This window comes from Gopherus evgoodei, chromosome 3 (genome assembly GCF_007399415.2).
Source record: "Gopherus evgoodei ecotype Sinaloan lineage chromosome 3, rGopEvg1_v1.p, whole genome shotgun sequence".
Classification (NCBI taxonomy): Eukaryota; Metazoa; Chordata; order Testudines; family Testudinidae; genus Gopherus; species Gopherus evgoodei.
In genome coordinates this window covers 152,138,735-152,155,358 of record NC_044324.1, presented here as the reverse complement: position 1 = coordinate 152,155,358, position 16,624 = coordinate 152,138,735, and the positions used below count along the sequence as shown (strand labels likewise).

Here is a 16,624-nt window from a genome sequence, read left to right as displayed (position 1 = left end):
TCTTTTCATATATTTAAAGTTTTAATCTTTAGGCTCCACATAAAGTTTCTTCTATGTCAGTAATTAGAACTGGTTTTGACTTCACACAACTAAGCAAAGGCACTGTCAAAATTATAAAAGGAAAACTATTAGGGCTGTCAAGCAATTAAAAAGATTAATTGTGCGATTAAGCGCGATTAACTTTAATAATGATGTTAAACAATAGAATACCATTTATATCAGGGGGTTTCAGACTTTTGTACTAGTGACCTCTTTCATACAGCAAGCCTCTGAGTGTGACCTCCCCTTATACATTAAAAACACTTTATATATTTAACACCATGATAAATGTTGGAGGCCAAGCAGGGTTTGGGATGGAGGCTGACAGCTCGTGACTCCCCATGTAATAACTTTGTGACCCCCTGAGGGCTCCTGACCCCCCGTTTGAGAACCGCTGATCTATATCAGTATTTTTGGATGTTTTCAAATATATTGATTTCAATTACAACACAATACAAAGTGTGCAGTGCTGACTTTGTTTTTATTATATTTGCACTGTAAAAATAAACTAGTATTTCAATTCACTTAATAAAAGTACTCTCATGCGATCTCTTTATCATGAAAGTTGAACTTATAAATGTAGAATTTATGTACACAACCCCCTGCATTCAAAAATAACACTGAAACTTCTGAGCCTACAAGTCTATGCAGCCCTACTTCTTGTTCAGCCAGTCGCTAAGACTAACGTGTTTGTTTACATTTGCAGGAGATAATGCTGCCCACTTCTTATTTACAATGTCATCTGAAAGTGAGAATAGGCATTCTCATGGCAGTGTTGTAGCTGGCGTCGCAAGATATTTACATGCCAGATGTGCTAAAGATTCATATGTCCCTTTATGCTTCAACCGCTATTCCAGAGAACGTGCGTCCATGCTTATGATGAGTTCTGCTTGATAACAGTCCAAAGCAGTGCAGACCAATGCATGTTCACATTCATCATCTGAGTCAGATGTCACTAGCAGAAGGTTGACTTTCTTTTTTGGTGGTTCAGGTTCAGGTTCTGTAGCTTTCGCATCGGAGTGTTGCTCTTTTAAGACTTTTGAAAACATGCTCCATACTCGGTCCCTCTCAGATTTTGTCTTAGCAACTGGCTGAACAAGAAGTAGGACTGAGGGGACTTGTAGGCTCTAATGTTTTACATTGTTTTATATTTGAGTGCAGTTACTTAATAATCTACATTTGTAAGTGCGTTTTCATGATAGAGACTCACTATGGCCTCTTGTTTTCTCATCTTGAGAAGCAAAAAGTCTTGCCTCCTTAAACTGCTATAAACGTCACTGACATACAAGTATTTTTGCAGTGTGGAGGAATGAAGTCTTTACCCAGACTTTAACTCTGCACATTGAATTAAATCATCCTGTAAAAGTTAATAGTGAGAGTTGAAACACTTGTTTTTAGTCTGAGCATGTTTCATTTTGGGGAAGGGGAAGGAGAAAGAATTTTGAGATTTAAAATCTTTTTGAAGACAGTAAATATTATTGCAACTGATTTCACAAGAGGAGGCAACTGACACCACATGGACACAGCCATGTACATACCCAGAGGCAGAAAGATACTTGCCTAGAGACTTCTTACTGCCAAAAAAAAGTTGGGGTTTTTTTTTTTAAGAGCCAAGTGAGTTTAGGTACCTAGAGAGTTTCAGCAGGAGTCTTGTGCATTTCCGTATTCCCAAAATTGACACTTAAGTGCCTAGCTCCTTTCATGCATTCAGATCAGTGCTGCCAGAGAGAAGGTTGCAGTGGAGCTGTATTGAGCAGCCATCCATCTAGAAAGCCCTGATTGCTGCTGGACTAAGCAACGTGGGGGTTTTGTGGGATTTGAAGGCCTTCTCTCCAGCAAACTCAGCTGCTAAAGCCCCTATTGTGGGGATGTTTTAGAGAAAGATCTGCCATGTTCACTTCTATTTTCCTGCAGTTTTGGCCCCCCTCCTTAGCTGCTTCATAGGAAAATGGGGTAAGTGTGCCCTATATTAAGTTTTCCATTGCTTCTTATGACAGCTGATTTTGTAGGTGGGTAATGTTAGATTTCAAGAGTATCATGTATTGCAACAAAGCTCCCTGCTTCCTCTTTGGTGGAAGAACAATCTTTTTAATAAAATGGCTGATTATTTTTGTTTTACAACCTTTGAGGTTTCTTCAACTGCCAGCCCATAGCCAGTGCTGTTGCTTTTCTCAGCCATGTGGGATAGAAAAGGACTGTTAGAGGCCATGGATGCTGGGGATGCTCCCCACTGATACCAGGGTGGTTGCTGAGGAGTGGTCTCTGCAATTGTCCTCCCCAAGGATAAACTAAATAAGATTACTATATTCCCAAAATGCACAGCTAAGAGCAACATGTGCTGGGAATTATCTCCATTCCCAACTGTTGACTCCATTGTGTGAAGTAATCCATATATTCATATTCCCAGATAAAACTTGATTAAAGTTTTCAAGTAGCATCACCAACACAAACTACACTGTAAAATGATACAGTATAGCTTAACAGAAGCAGACTTCTGAAAGTCTCATAAATGGGATTAACTTCAATGGGTTGCTTTTATTTTCTTAAAGCTCAGCTGAAATACTTGTCTCTCACAAGCAAGGGCAAGTTATATTTTTTGGATCAGCAATGCTTCTCCAGATTGTCAGTGGTCCAGGATCAGTTCTCGGTGTGTATTTATCCTCATCATGTTCTGGAATTAAAAATAAAGCATTTTTCCTTTCTTAGTCCCTCTGATCTGAATTCAGGAATATTGTCTTTTTTAAGCTTTCCTGTTGCCCTTATATGATTCCCAGCCTCTTTTCCAGGAGTCTCTTCCAAGGATGCTTTTGGAGTAGCATGTCACCACAACCTGTCGTTCATGTGTGTATGAGTGTGTTTTGCTATCTTTCCTATTCTTTATGTGGATAGTGCTTGGGGTACAGGTGTCCATTCGTCACACTACCAGGCTAGAATTTGTTCTCTCAACTGAGCTGAATATTGTGAAAGCAGAATTGCACAGCTTGGTTGGCAAGCTGCTTTCTATGCTTATAGCCCTATATGCATGAGCTATTCTTGTGACTAACTGTACTAAGGAACACCACACGAGCAAGAATGGAAAGTGGATTTCCAGGAACTGCCTGCAGCATTAGTCACAGCAGCATGTTTGCGGAGACATGTTTAAGTACAGGGAGGATCATGCATCTTTCCTTAAAAAATACTCTTCTCTGCATCTTTATGCTGGTGTTCTCCCCTTAACTAGCCTACTCCAGTGAGGGAAATCCTCCTAAACAATCTGGTAGTCCACAATAAGCAAGCTGCAGCAAGAGGGAGACCTTGAAGATGTGGTTTTAAAAAAAACGTGGGGGAGGAAGGGAAGTAGGAAGATGATAAAGCCATCCACCAGCCCAACACTGTTTGCCAAGAACATTGGTAAGTAGGCAAGGTGTTACTGTAGAGTAAAGGAAGGATTCACTTTCTGCCAATTATTAAGTGGGCACTTTATGGAAGAAGGGTACCAGAGTAGATAGGGCAATTGTGTGACCTGACAAACTAGTCAGAAGTTTTACCAATTATCTGCAGAAAAAGTTGTTGAATGATTCCAACTAGTTGAGTGTAGAAGACAAATTGGGCTTTTGGGTGCAAGCCTTTAGCAGAGGTGTCAAGAGGTCCCATCTGTTTTTTCTTCTGAAGCCAGAAAGATCCCTTGGGGAACTGTAGAGGTTTTTATAATTAAGTAAATTTTAATAAAAGGACTTAATAGTTTCATAATTAAAATGGAGAAAAGGCCTTGATTTGGGGGGAGGGATAGCTCAGTGGTTTGAGCATTGGTCTGCTAAACCCAGGGTTGTGAGTTCAATCCTTGAGGGGGTCATTTAGGGACCTGGGGTTTAAAAAAAAAAAAGTGTGGGGATTTGTCCTGCTTTGAGCAGGGGGTTGGACTAGATGATCTCTTGAGGTCCCTTCCAACCCTGATATTTTATGATTCTAACTGCAATATTTTCTCTAATCAAATCAAAGAAAACCTAGATTGAAGGAAGGAGGGAGAGCATGTGCACACTTCTAGTTTTCACTATACTTGAGTGCAGAAGGCCTTTGAGTGAGAGCTTATGCCTTCTATCATGTTTGTATAGCACAATGTGGATGCTAGAAGAAATCAATAACTTGTCTGCCCTCATTCTCTGAGCTCTTAGTGCTCCCACTTAAACTTGCCAGCTGCCTGTTTCCATCAGCCATATTGACACTGTTCCTTGCTTCAAGCTGCTTTGCAGTATTGGGCTGCTTTAACGGTTTCATTTTGTCCTACATGAGTCCTACCAAAGAGAATATTATCTCCATTTGACTCTGCAGCTGGAATTCAAGTTGAAACAATTATCCAAATCAGAACTGGGCCATGACACTGGGCTGTTGAGGCTTAAAAGCCTGCACCTTCACAAAAGGCACAGCAAATTCAAAGTTGTTGGCCAGTGCTCATCAAAGGCACTCTTTAGAGATTGTCTGGCTGGAAAACCTTCCTTCTCATGGGAGCTGGTCTGTACCACAAGAGGGGGCCTTCAATCTCATAGCTTCTTTCTAAAAACAATAGTAAGTGTCTTTCACTGGATACTTAAGCTGTTTTCATGCCAGAATGTCCCCTAACACTGGCTTTGGGGCACAGTTATTTATCCATAATTCTAAACAAAATTAAGCACATTTAATGCATAATAATGTTGGACAAAAAAGCACCTTAAACTGGAAAGCTATCTCCTAGGCTGCCCCTCATAGTTGGGAGAAACTCCTCCTATACTGCCACAAAGCTAACTCTCTCAAAACCTTCCTTAACACTCTCTTTTGCTCTGAAGCCTACCAAAAATTTGACTAGGGCTAAGCCACTCAGACCCCATTCCTGTCATGCAGATCAATATTGCCTTATCATTCCCTTGTATTCCCCATGACTCTCAGTTTCCAGCACTTGTCTGTTATACTTGGATTGTAAGTTCTTTGGGCCAGGGACTGTCTTTGTTCTGGCTTTGTACAGCAGCTAGCATAACAGGGTCCTGGTCCATGATTAGGGGTTCTCAGTGCCATGATAATACGAATAAAGATTAAAATAAAAAAAATTACTACGCACAGACTGAAGTGTGACCAACTGCTTTGTACTTGCTCATTTCAATACAGGACTCTCCTGATTTGAGATGTCTCTTGTCTTCTGTCAGATAGCCCAGAATGAATCAACATGCCCATAGGTTGCATATTAAGTGGACTAGATCAGATCAAGTGTCTTTTAGTAACGTGGTTACTTCTAATAACTTAGGAACCTAAAATTGAACTTTGTTACATCTAATTGGTGTGCGTTTGAGCAGCTGCTGTATACAGATTGAAATATATGTATACGTGTGTTTTGCCATGTTCTTCTTTGAGTGATTGCTCATATCCATTCCAGTTAGGTGTGCGCGCTCCGCATGCACGCTCGGAAGATTTTTACCCTAGCATCTCTGGTGGGTCGGCAAGTCGCCCCCTGGAGTGGCGCCGCCATCGCACTGGATATATATGCCTGCCAACCCATCCGCTTCTCAGTTCCTTATCGCCTGTGTCGGTTGTTGGAACAGTGGAGCGCAGCTTAGCTGTCCTCCACTTCTCTAGCTTCTCTCCATTCGTCTGATCTCTTGTTGTGAATAGTTGACTTAGTTCATAGTATATTAGTTTTATAGTTTATAGTTGTTAGCTAGTTGTTGTACATAGTTTAGCGGGATTTGGGCTCTAGCCCTTCCCCGCACCTGGTGCCCGGGCCCATGCCGGTTCAACAGGGTTTAAACCGTGCTTGGCCTGTAAAAAGCCGATGCCCACAAGAGATTCCCATGACTCTTGCTTAAAGTGCCTCGGGGAATCGCATATCTCCGACAAGTGCCGCATTTGCAAGGCCTTTAAGCCGCGGACTAAAAAGGAGAGGGACTCTCGGTTAAAGACTCTCCTTACGGAGGCAGCCCTTAACCCTCCGTCCTCAGCACCGAGCACTGACAGCGCTTCTCCGGCACCAGACCGCGCCTGCCCCACCAAGACACCTCGGCACCGGCCTTCTCCGGTGCAGGTACCTGGCCTTCAACTTCTTCTACACCTTCGGTGCAGATTCGCCTGGATCACCCGGCACCGACGACTGTGGTACCGTCGACTCTGGTCCTGAGAGGGCCGTCGAGTCCGGTCCAGGAGAGCTCCCTGGTGAGATCCGTGGTCGAGCTGACGGTCCCCTCCACGCCGGAGACGTTCTCCTCGGCCAGGGACCTTATTGCCATGACTGAATCGGCCCTGCCTCAACCCCCGGCACCGCCGGTGCGGGCTCTCCATTCCAGAGGCAAGCCTGCTGCTATGAGGCCTTCTTCGCTGGAGTCGACGAGCCGGTACCGATCCCGATCCAGGTCTCGGCACCACTCCAGGTCTCGTGGTCGGTCCCGATCAACGCCGCTCACAGTCCCAGCACCGATCACCCAGGCGGCACCAGTTGTACTCGCAGCGCAGCTCCACCTCTCGTTCCGGTCAGTACTCTTGGTACCACTCCGGCTCCAGGCACCGCTCCCGGCACCGAGACTCTCGCAGCCGGTCCCGTCGTAGACGATCCAGATCCAGGTAGACCTCCCGGCACCGCGCTGGTTGCAGGTCCCACTCAATACCGATACGATTCCCGGTACCGATCCCCGGCACCGAGGAGGTCTCCAACGACGGGAGTGAGGGACTCATACCAGCCTCGCTCAGCTCCTCCATGGCCGTCCCGACAGCTGTCCCTGTCCTCTCAGGTGGACAGTGTATACGCCCCGGATACCGACGTGCCTGCTGCTTTGTTCAGCAAGCCCCAGCCTCAGGATCATGGTCCACAGCAGTGGGGATTCTGGATGCCCTGGGCGTACCATCAAGCCCAAGGCCCTCCCTCAGGTCCACCGCGTTCGACAGCCTCGGAACACAGGGCACCGGAGGCCACGATTACCCGCCCTCCCCTTCCTGCTATGGAGGAAGGGGTGACCCAGCCACAAGACTCCAAGCTCCCCAGGGTGACGGACACGATGTTTCAGGTGGAGTCCTCGTCAGACCTGCTCGTTCCAGGTCTCTCATCTGCATCCTCCCCTGACAAGGCGGTAGCTGGAACCTCGGTGGCCAGCCCTCCTCCAGTTGACCTCAGGGCCCACCAGGACCTCCTCAGGCATGTTGCATAAAACATGAACTTACAAGCCAAGGAGGTCCCAGAGATCCAAGATCCAGTGGTGGACATACTGTTATCCGATGCCCTCACTAGAGTGGCTCTCCCATTTATCAAAACCATACAGGCCAATGCCACTACAATATCGCAGTCTCCGGCCTCCGATCCACCCGCTGCGTGAGGAGTAGAGCGCAAGTACATGGTGCCCTCAAAGGGCTATGAATATCTATATGTACATCTGCCTCCTTGCTCCCTTGTTGTCCAGTCGGTTAATGAGAGGGAGCGCCATGGCCAGCAGGCCCCAGCCCCTAAATCGAAGGATGCGAGGCGTATGGACCTGCTTGGGCGTAAAGTTTACTCTGCGGGAGCTCTCCAGCTCCGAGTGTCCAACCAGAAAGTCCTCCTTAGCCACTATAACTACAACACCTAGGCGGCAGTGGACAAATTTAAGGAGCTGCTTCTGCAGGACACACGGCAGGAGTTCTTGGCGATCCTCGACGAGGGGAAAAAGGTAGCAAGAATTTCCCTCCAAGCCTCCCTGGACGCCACGGACTCAGCTGCCAGGACTCTGGTCTCTGGCGTGACTATGCGTCGTATCTCGTGGCTGCAGGTCTCTGGCCTCCCCCCGGAGCTCCAGCACACGATTTCAGGACCTTCCATTTGAGGGTCAAGGGCTGTTCTCGGACAAAACTGACCCTAGGCTGCAGAGCCTAAAAGACAACAGGGTCATTATGCGTTCGTTAGGGATGCACACGCCTGTAACTCAGCGCAGGCCCTTCTGACCCCAACAGCACCGCCCTTACCCTCAACCCCGGCAAAGACAAGACTTCACCAGACAGCGAGGTAGAAATGGCCGCCGGAGACCATCAGGCAACCAAGGGGGCCAGAACCAAAGCTCCTCCAAGCCTCCCTCCGGGCCAAAACCTTCCTTTTGAAGGTGCGCCCGAGGGCATTGTACCAGTTTCTTTAAAGAATCCGTCCCCGCCCTTTTCCAACCGGCTTTCCTTCCTCCCTGCATGGTCCCAGCTAACATCAGATCGTTGGGTCCTACGCACGTTGGAACTTGGATACCATCTGCAATTTATTTCAACCCCTCCCCCTTCCACCCTCCTCCCTCGTCCCTCTTCAGGGACCCCTCTGATGAGCAACTCCTCCTACAAGAGGTGCAAGTGGAGGAGGAGGTACCAGAGCACGAACGGGGTAAGGGGTTTTATTCCTGCTACTTCCTGATCCGCAAGGCGAAGGGAGGTCTCAGACCAATCCTCGATCTGCGGGAACTAAACAGATACATGGTAAAGTTGAAGTTCCATATGGTATCCCTGGGGACCATTATCCCATCCCTGGATCCTGGAGACTGGTATGCCACCCTCGACATGCAAGATGCCTGCCTCCACATAGCCATCTTTCCACCTCACAGGAGGTTCCTCCGGTTCGTGGTGAACCGGCAGCATTTTCAGTTCACGGTCCTCCTGTTCGGCCTCTCTACCGCCCCAAAGGTATTCACCAAATGTATGGCTGTAGTCGCCGCCCACCTTTGCTGCAGTCGGATACATGTCTTTCCGTATCTAGACGACTAGCTTATCCGCAGGACCTCTGAGACGCGAGTCCTTAGTCACGTCTGCATTGTCAAGAACCTTTTCCTACATCTAGGTCTAATGATCAATGTGGAAAAATCGACTCTAATCCCCACTCAGAGGATAGAGTTTATTGGTGCCACCTTGGACTTGACTCTTGCCAAAGCCTGCCTACCACTGCCATGGTTCCAGGCTCTCACGGCCATCATCCGGAGGCTGCAAGCAGCGCCGCTAACTTCGGTACGCACTTGCCTCACTCTCTTGGGCCACATGGCGGCCTGCACGTTCGTAACGAACTACGCAAGACTGCGCCTACGGCCCCTCCAATCCTGGCTCAACTCGCAATACCATCCAGCCAGGGATCCTATGGACATGGTTGTCACCATTCCCTCAACCGTGCTAGACTCCTTCCAGTGGTGGCTGGATCCCTCCATGGAGTGTGCAGGGCTCCTGTTCCACCCGCCCCAGCCCTCGGCGTCCCTGACAACGGACGCATCATCCCTCGGTTGGGGGGCTCACCTCGGGCACCTACGCACCCAAGGCCATTGGTCACCTCACGAGCTGGACCTCCACATCAAGTCCGGGAGCTGAGAGCGGTCCGCCTCGCTTGTCAGACGTTCCGACAACACTTGCAGGGCCGTTGTGTATCGGTATTCACTGACAACACAACAGCCATGCACTATATAAACAAACAGGGTGGCACGAGATCTTCACCTCTGTGCCAGGAAACCTTACAACTATGGCACTTCTGCATAGCCCATTCTATACACCTCGTTGCATCCTTTCTCCCAGGAGCTTGGAACACGCTGGCGGATCGCCTCGGCAGATCCTTCCTCTCCCACGAATGGTCGCTTCGCCCAGATATTGCTCTTTCACTCTTCTGGAAGTGGGGGTTTCCCCGGATAGACCTCTTTGCATCCCGCGGGAACAGGAAATGCCAGACGTTCTCCTTTCAAGGCCTCTCACCGGGTTCAATGGCGAATGCCTTCCTTGTGCCGTGGATGACGCACCTGCTCTACGCCTTTCCACCGTTTCCACTCGTCCACAGGGTCCTATTGAAAGCATGCAGGGAGAAAGCCTGCTTGGTCATGATAGCTCCAGCGTGGCCTCGACAGCACTGGTACACCATGCTGCTAGACCTATCCATGGCCGATCCTGTTCCCCTGCCTCTTCACCTGGACCTGATTACCCAGGACCACGGCAAGCTCCGTCACCCGGACCTTCAGTCGCTCCACCTCACGGCTTGGCTCCTGCGTGGCTGACTCACTCTGAGCTGCGTTGCTCCACCCCAGTGCAGCAGGTACTTCTGGGTAGCAGGAAGCCTTCCACTAGAGCTACATATTTGGCCAAGTGGATGCCCTTCGTGTGCTGGTGCGTGGAGCGGAACTTCCTTCCCGCCGAGCTATCCATATCTAACATCTTGGATTACCTCTGGTCCCTCAAACAACAGGGCTTGGCGGGATCATCTCCGAGGGTCCACTTGGTGGCCATCTCTATATTCCACCCAGGAGAGGATGGCCACTCGGTGTTTTCCCATCTGATGGTGTCTAGATTCCGTAAGGGCCTAGAGCGCCTCTACCCTCAGGTACGCCGCCCTGCCCTAACATGGGACCTTAACCTGGTTCTTGCCAGACTCATGTCCCCTCCGTTTGAACCGTTAGCAACTTGCTCCCTTCTCTACCTCTCCTGGAAAACCGCTTTCCTGGTGGCCATCACGTCCACGAGACGGGTTTTGGAACTTCGGGCCCTCACGGTGGACCCCCGTATATGGTGTTCCACAGAGACAATGTGCAGTTGCGACCACATCTGGCCTCTCTCCCCAAGGTGGTATTGGCCTTCCACGTTAACCAGGAGATCTTCCTCCCTGTCTTCTTCCCAAAACCACATTCGTCTCGCAGGGAGCAGCAGCTACACTCCCTAGACGTTCGTAGAGCGCTTGCTTTTTATATAGAACAAACTAAGCCATTCCGCAGAAGCCCCCAACTCTTTGTCGCGGTGGCTGAGCGGATCAAAGGGCTTCCTGTCTCCTCGCAGCGGATTTCCTCCTGGGTAACGTCGTGCATCCACACCTGTTACAACTTGGCTCACATCCCATCGGGCCACGTGACTGCACACTCCACCAGGGCTCAAGAATCATCAGCTGCTTTTCTCGCTCACGTGCACATTCATGAAATTTGCCGTGCAGCGACCTGGTCCTCGGTCCACACTTTCACCTCCCACTATGCCCTGGTTCAGCAGTCTAGGGATGACGCAGCCTTCGGCTCCGCCGCATTGCACTCTACGACATCTCACTCCGACCCCACCACCTAGGTAAGGCTTGGGAATCACCTAGCTGGAATGGATATGAGCAATCACTCGAAGAAGAAAAGACGGTTACTCACCTTTGTAACTGTTCTTCGAGATGTGTTGCTCATATCCATTCCACACCCGCCCTCCTTCCCCACTGTCAGAGTAGCCGGCAAGAAGGAACTGAGGAGCGGACGGGTCGGCAGGGGTATATATCCAGCGCCATGGCGACGCCTCTCCAGGGGGTGACCTGCCGACCCACCGGAGTTACTAGGATAAAAATCTTCCAACGAGCGTGCACGCACGGCGCGCACACCTAACTGGAATGGATATGAGCAACACATCTCGAAGAACAACAGTTACAAAGGTGAGTAACCGTCTTTTCCAGTTCATTGGTTGCCTTCTGCCTATCTCTTTGGAACTGGACATACGGCAACAGTTCATTTTGTCTCTTCTTTACGTAGTGTAGACAGGGCATCTGTCAGTTTTTCCTCTATCATAAAATGAGGACAATACTTTTCTCACAGGGATTCGTTAATCCATTTGAATATGTTAAACATTTTCTAAGGGCTATAGACTAGGGAGAGTTCCTAGCAAAAGACAAGATTTACATTGCTGATAAAGCCTACTTACCCATATTGTAAAATGGCAGTGCAAATTCCTCTTTGTACGTGGTTTGCTTGTACCAGTCATTCATTGCCTTCTTCACTGTCCTTTGAAAAGGGACATAGCTCTGAAGAGTTAAATTATCAAAGTCATGTGGGTACTGAGTTTCAACTTCATGCTGCACTGGAGCTGGGTGCAGTTTTATGAAAGGTCTAAATGAAAGGCATAAATACTTTTGTAATCTCATGCTGACACATGGTATGTGACTAGCACTGACTAACCATAAGAGTAGCCAATATAAATGTTCTTTCTAATCTTCTGCTGAAATAGAGCACTCAGAATAATGCAGTTATAATCTAATAGGCATTAACATCTTGACTACATACAGTAAAGCCTTCATAATCTAGTATTGTTCAATTGGGTTCACTACACTTTTGAAACTAGGGAGTGGGTCTGCGAATATTGCAGTTAACCAGTGTAAACTGCATTCATTAATTCTGCTGTAAAAAACCTACTGTTATACGTCAAAAAAAATTCAACAAAACAGTTTAGTACCCTGGGTAGCAATCTCAGTTGAGAAGCTAAGGAGTAAAAGTGCTGGTAAAACAAAGATTCATCTGCACTTTCTAGCAGGTTTCATTCAGGATTCCCAACCACTGATAAACTAAGATCACTCACACACACAAGATAGATATGGCCAAGCCAGAATTATAACCCAGATTTCCTGACTCCCAATCCTGTGCTTTGACCTGTAGACCATTTCCTCTCTTCCTGGATTCTCCTTATTCTCACATGTCAAGGTTGAAAAGGAATATCTGCAGGGCACCCCAGGAAGCGACTACCATTCTCTATAGTGAACTTGAATGATAAGAATTTCAGAATAAGGTACTCTTAGGAAAAGTTGTATAAAGCTATTCTCTTACCCTGGAGTTGTTTCAGGCATGCATGCCTTATGTACCCGTCCTAGTTGCCCAGGATAGAACCCTTGAATGTCCTTTCCTTGACGAACAACAGTGCTAATAAGTAACACACGTAAAATAAGTGGTGTTGCAGTCAGGAGAGTAGATATAAGAAACATTAAAGAGACAGAATTTCTTGACCTGAGAGTTACAACAATGAAAGCTACTAGCAGACATTCCACCCCACGCATTACATTTCATTAGGAAATAAAGCATAAACCGAATCAGTCTGCAAACTGCTTCGTTGCATCATGTAGCACAAAAGGTAGTATGTAGAATAATTGCAGGACTTACGAGATGGGAGTGGCTGGAAACACAAAAGCTGAATCAGGACAGGGTTTGACGAGTGGCAGTGGGACGGGAAAAATTTTCAAAGGTGCCTAAATTGTTAATAACTATTGTGAGACAAGGTGGGTTATCTTTTTGGTGAAAGAAGCCTTCAGGCTTACACAGAGCTCTTCAAGTTTGGAGCATCACAGCTAAACAGAAGGTTGAACAGATTGTTAAGTGTAAGGAGTTAATACAAGATGCAAGAGACCATTCAAAGTTATGTGGGCAATTAACACTTCTGCAGTTGTAGGACAAAGGAGGGTTGCAGATTGTGGTAATAAGCCATAAATCCAGTGCCTTGGAGTCCATGATTTTTAGTGTTTGGGGCAAAGTTCTGAATTTAAGCTCATCTTTTGTGGGTGTTGTGCAGGTTTCCTTTGAGAATGAGTATCCAAGGGGTCAGATAGAGTGATCACTTTATGGGGGGGGGGGGGGGAAGTGTTCATCCACAGGGGAAGGTGTTTTTGTCTAGTCATTTTTCAGTGTGTGCATAGGTGCTGAAACAAGGGTTGCTGGGGGTGCAGCAACACCCCATGGCTTGAAATGAATTCCATCATATATAGGGTTTACAGGCTCTCAGGACCCCCACTATACAAATTGTTCCAACAGCCCTATGTGTGTGTCATTTGAGAATGTAGCAATTGACTTGTTTCACCCCCATACTTGTAACCTGCGCATGTAGTGCCCAAGATGAGATACAGTACATGTTGTGAGACTCAAGGATCTTGAAAGGTGTATTTCACTTAATTTGTTCCACCTTGTATTTAGCTGAGACACTGTGTGCCTTTCTCAGACTTGTGAAAGCTCTGTGAAGCTCAAAAGCTTGTCTCTCTCACCAACAGAAGGTGGTCCAACAAAAGGTATTACCTCACCCACCTTGTCTCACTAATGTCCTGGGACTAACATGACTACACCCATACTGCAAATATCTTCTGCCAGAAAGTGCATGTGGTTCCCCGCCCAGCAGGATAGCTACCTTTTGTTAATTATCTCACTTTAAAATGCTAGTGGACACAACAAACGGGTAGTTTTTACTTTAATGTAGCTGGGTGAGGTCAACCCAATAGGTGCTTTTGAAAATGTTACTCATAGTGGCTGGTAAGAATAGAGAGGGCAGGTAGTAGAATAGGCGAGGAGGAAGAAAAAAAATGACATTTTGTATTAAAAAAAAATCAATGCTTGGCAAGTTTTACCCAAGGTAAAGTAACATTTTTTATATGCAGATCATATCAGAATGACTGGATTCCACGGTCCAACCCTGTTAGCGAGTGGAGGGGATTTCTTGTATGTTTAATTCCAGACAGGACATAAAGGAGGTGGGAGTAGCCTGCTTGGCAGATGAATCTAAGACTGAGTAATTCTAAACCAAGGACAGTTTTGATCATGCATTGCACACACTGTTTGTATTTAGGAACATACTTGAAGGAATATAATAGAATTTGTTAACTGTGAAGTCTTACATGAAACTTGCGCTGAAATTAATGGCTTAAAACTAAAAATCTGCAGATACAGTATTTAACTTGCAAACAGACTCCATCCACTCTTTTACTTGTAAAATGTGTGTTGGGCAGGCTATTTTGACAAAGATCCTTTCCTAAACCACAAGTGTTTTAAACAGCATATTTGTGCCGTTGTTGCCAACTGTCTAATTGCACAAACCCAAACACCCCTGCACTGCCACCTTCCCTGACCCTTTCATGAGGTCACACCCCTGCCTGCCCCTTTTCTGAAGCCATGGCCCTGTTCTCTCCATTGCTCACTCTCCCCCACCCTCATCGGGCTGGGGCAGGGAGTTGGGGTGTGGGTGCGGGTGCAGGCTCTTGGAGGGAGTTTGGGTGTGGGAGGGGGCTCAAGGATGGGGCATGGGGTTGGGGTGCTCCAGTTGCACAGCACTTAACTGTGGCTGCTGCCAGAAGTTACCAGTACATCCCTCTGGCTCCTAAGCGGAGAGACAGCCAGGCAGGTCTGTGCACTGCTCCTGCCTCCAGGCACCGCCCCCACAGCTCCCATTGGTTGCAATTCCTGACCAATGGGAGCTGTGGAGATGGTGCTTGGGGTGAGGGCAGTGCACAGAGGCCTCCTGGCCATCCTACATTTAGGAGCCAGACCTGCCAGCCGCTTCTGGGAGCTGCACAGAGCCAGGGCAGGTACGGAGCCTGCCTTAGCCCTGCTGTGCCACTGACCAGCCTTTTGGCCTCTTAAAATCAATCCAGGAGATTTTAATAACTACGGGGAGATTGAGGTTGATTCTGGGAGACTCCAGGACAATCCAGGAGGGTTGGCAACTCTACCTATGGTTGATCACTGACATCCTGATGTTTTTGCACATGTGATTTTTCTGTGTCCAGATACTTTACCCTGGAGGGAGGTAGGGTGTAGGATCTATAAATTGACGTCTGATAGCTGTGCACGACATGGAAAAATCCTGGAAAAGATCATAAAATATTAGATTCTTTAGGAGCTTTTGAAATATTTAAAACAATCTGCTTTTGAGGTCAATAATTCAATCTTTGTTATGTCACAGAAAATTGAAATCTAAACATTGGAAGAAAAGGCATAATTAGGCATTGTCTGGAAATATCTGGAGGAAAAATAGGATACTGAAGAACAAAAGCGAAGGCTAGCAAGTAAAGGAATGGTTTTTAAGATGTTGGCTTGTTTTAATAGCCCAAAAGATCTTCCCTGGTATCGATCTAGAATGCTTCCCTGAACTACCTAGGTTGTGAGTCTCACTACCACATGCCCTTAGCAAGAGGAAGTCTTGTCTGTACCAGCCAGGAGTCAGCTCCCCGACTACACTAGACACAGGCAACACGAGCACTCACCTTTGAAGCTCTACTGTCTTTTTGCAGATTAGCTATATAGACCTTCCAACCCCAAGTCCTCTGGGAAGCCTCCAAGTGCCCAGCCCCTAGTCCTGTGGACACTCACAGAATCACCAGATTCTCTGCTCCCAAAGAAACAGTATGCCTCAGTTTACCAGTTACATCAAAGGAAGGACAGACGGGGAAGAAGAGAGGTGATGTTGCCTTGTATATCAAAGGTATGCACTTGTGCTGAGGTTGAGCTGGAAATAGGAGACAGACTTGTTCAAAGTCCTTGGGTAGGAATAAAAAAACCAATGGTGATGTCATGGATCTATTACAGACCACCTAACCTAGAAGAAGAGGTGAATGAGGCTTTTAAAAACTACTAACAATCTTCCAAAGCACAGGACTTGGGTGGGAAAGAGGCAGAAGGAGACTATCCAGACATCTGTTGGAAAAATACAGCACAGATAATCCAACGAGTTCTTGGAGTGCATTAGAGACTATTTTTTGTTTCAGAAGGTGGAGAAAGCAACTAGGGGAGGGCTGTTCTAGATTTGATTTTGAGAAACGGAGGAATCGCTTGAGAATTTGAAAGTGGGGGTGAAAGTGATCATGAAATGAGTTCATGATTCTAAGGGATGTTGGAGGGGAAAAAAGCAGAATAAAGAATGGATTCAAGAAGACAGACTACAAAACTCATGGAGCTGGTAGCTAAGATATCATGAGAAGCAACTCTAAAGAGAAAAACAGTTTGAGAGACTTGGCAATTTCAGAGACATTAAGGGCACAATAACAGAACCATCCCCCGATGTAGGAAAGATTGAAAGTATAGCAAGATCCACTCTAACTTAACCAAGAGATCTTCAATGATCTGAAGCTCAAAAAGAGTTCTACAAA

At 47.0% G+C, this 16,624-nt stretch overlaps 1 protein-coding gene across 1 annotated transcript; it reads right to left on the bottom strand.

The window, feature by feature from the left end:
* Positions 1-1,160: 1,160 nt before the first annotated feature.
* Positions 1,161-15,333, bottom strand: C3H1orf100 (chromosome 3 C1orf100 homolog). The gene is made up of 4 exons (XM_030557026.1): positions 15,275-15,333; positions 12,552-12,644; positions 11,656-11,840; positions 1,161-2,710 (listed from the first exon to the last, which is right to left on the bottom strand). Exons 1-4 carry the CDS (start codon positions 15,331-15,333, stop codon positions 2,610-2,612), a joined length of 438 nt encoding a protein of 145 aa, XP_030412886.1. The 3' UTR covers positions 1,161-2,609.
* Between the last annotated feature and the right edge of the window lie 1,291 nt (positions 15,334-16,624).

Coding starts and splice junctions, on each gene's coding strand:
- C3H1orf100 (XM_030557026.1), bottom strand. CDS start 15,333: ATGTCGTGCACAGCTATCAGACGTCAATTTATAGATCCTACACCCTAC. Junction 12,645..15,274: donor ACACCCTACCTCCCTCCAGG/GTAAAGTATCTG, acceptor GTTACTTATTAG/CACTGTTGTTCGTCAAGGAA. Junction 2,711..11,655: donor ACTGCCATTTTACAATATGG/GTAAGTAGGCTT, acceptor TTTTAATTCCAG/AACATGATGAGGATAAATAC.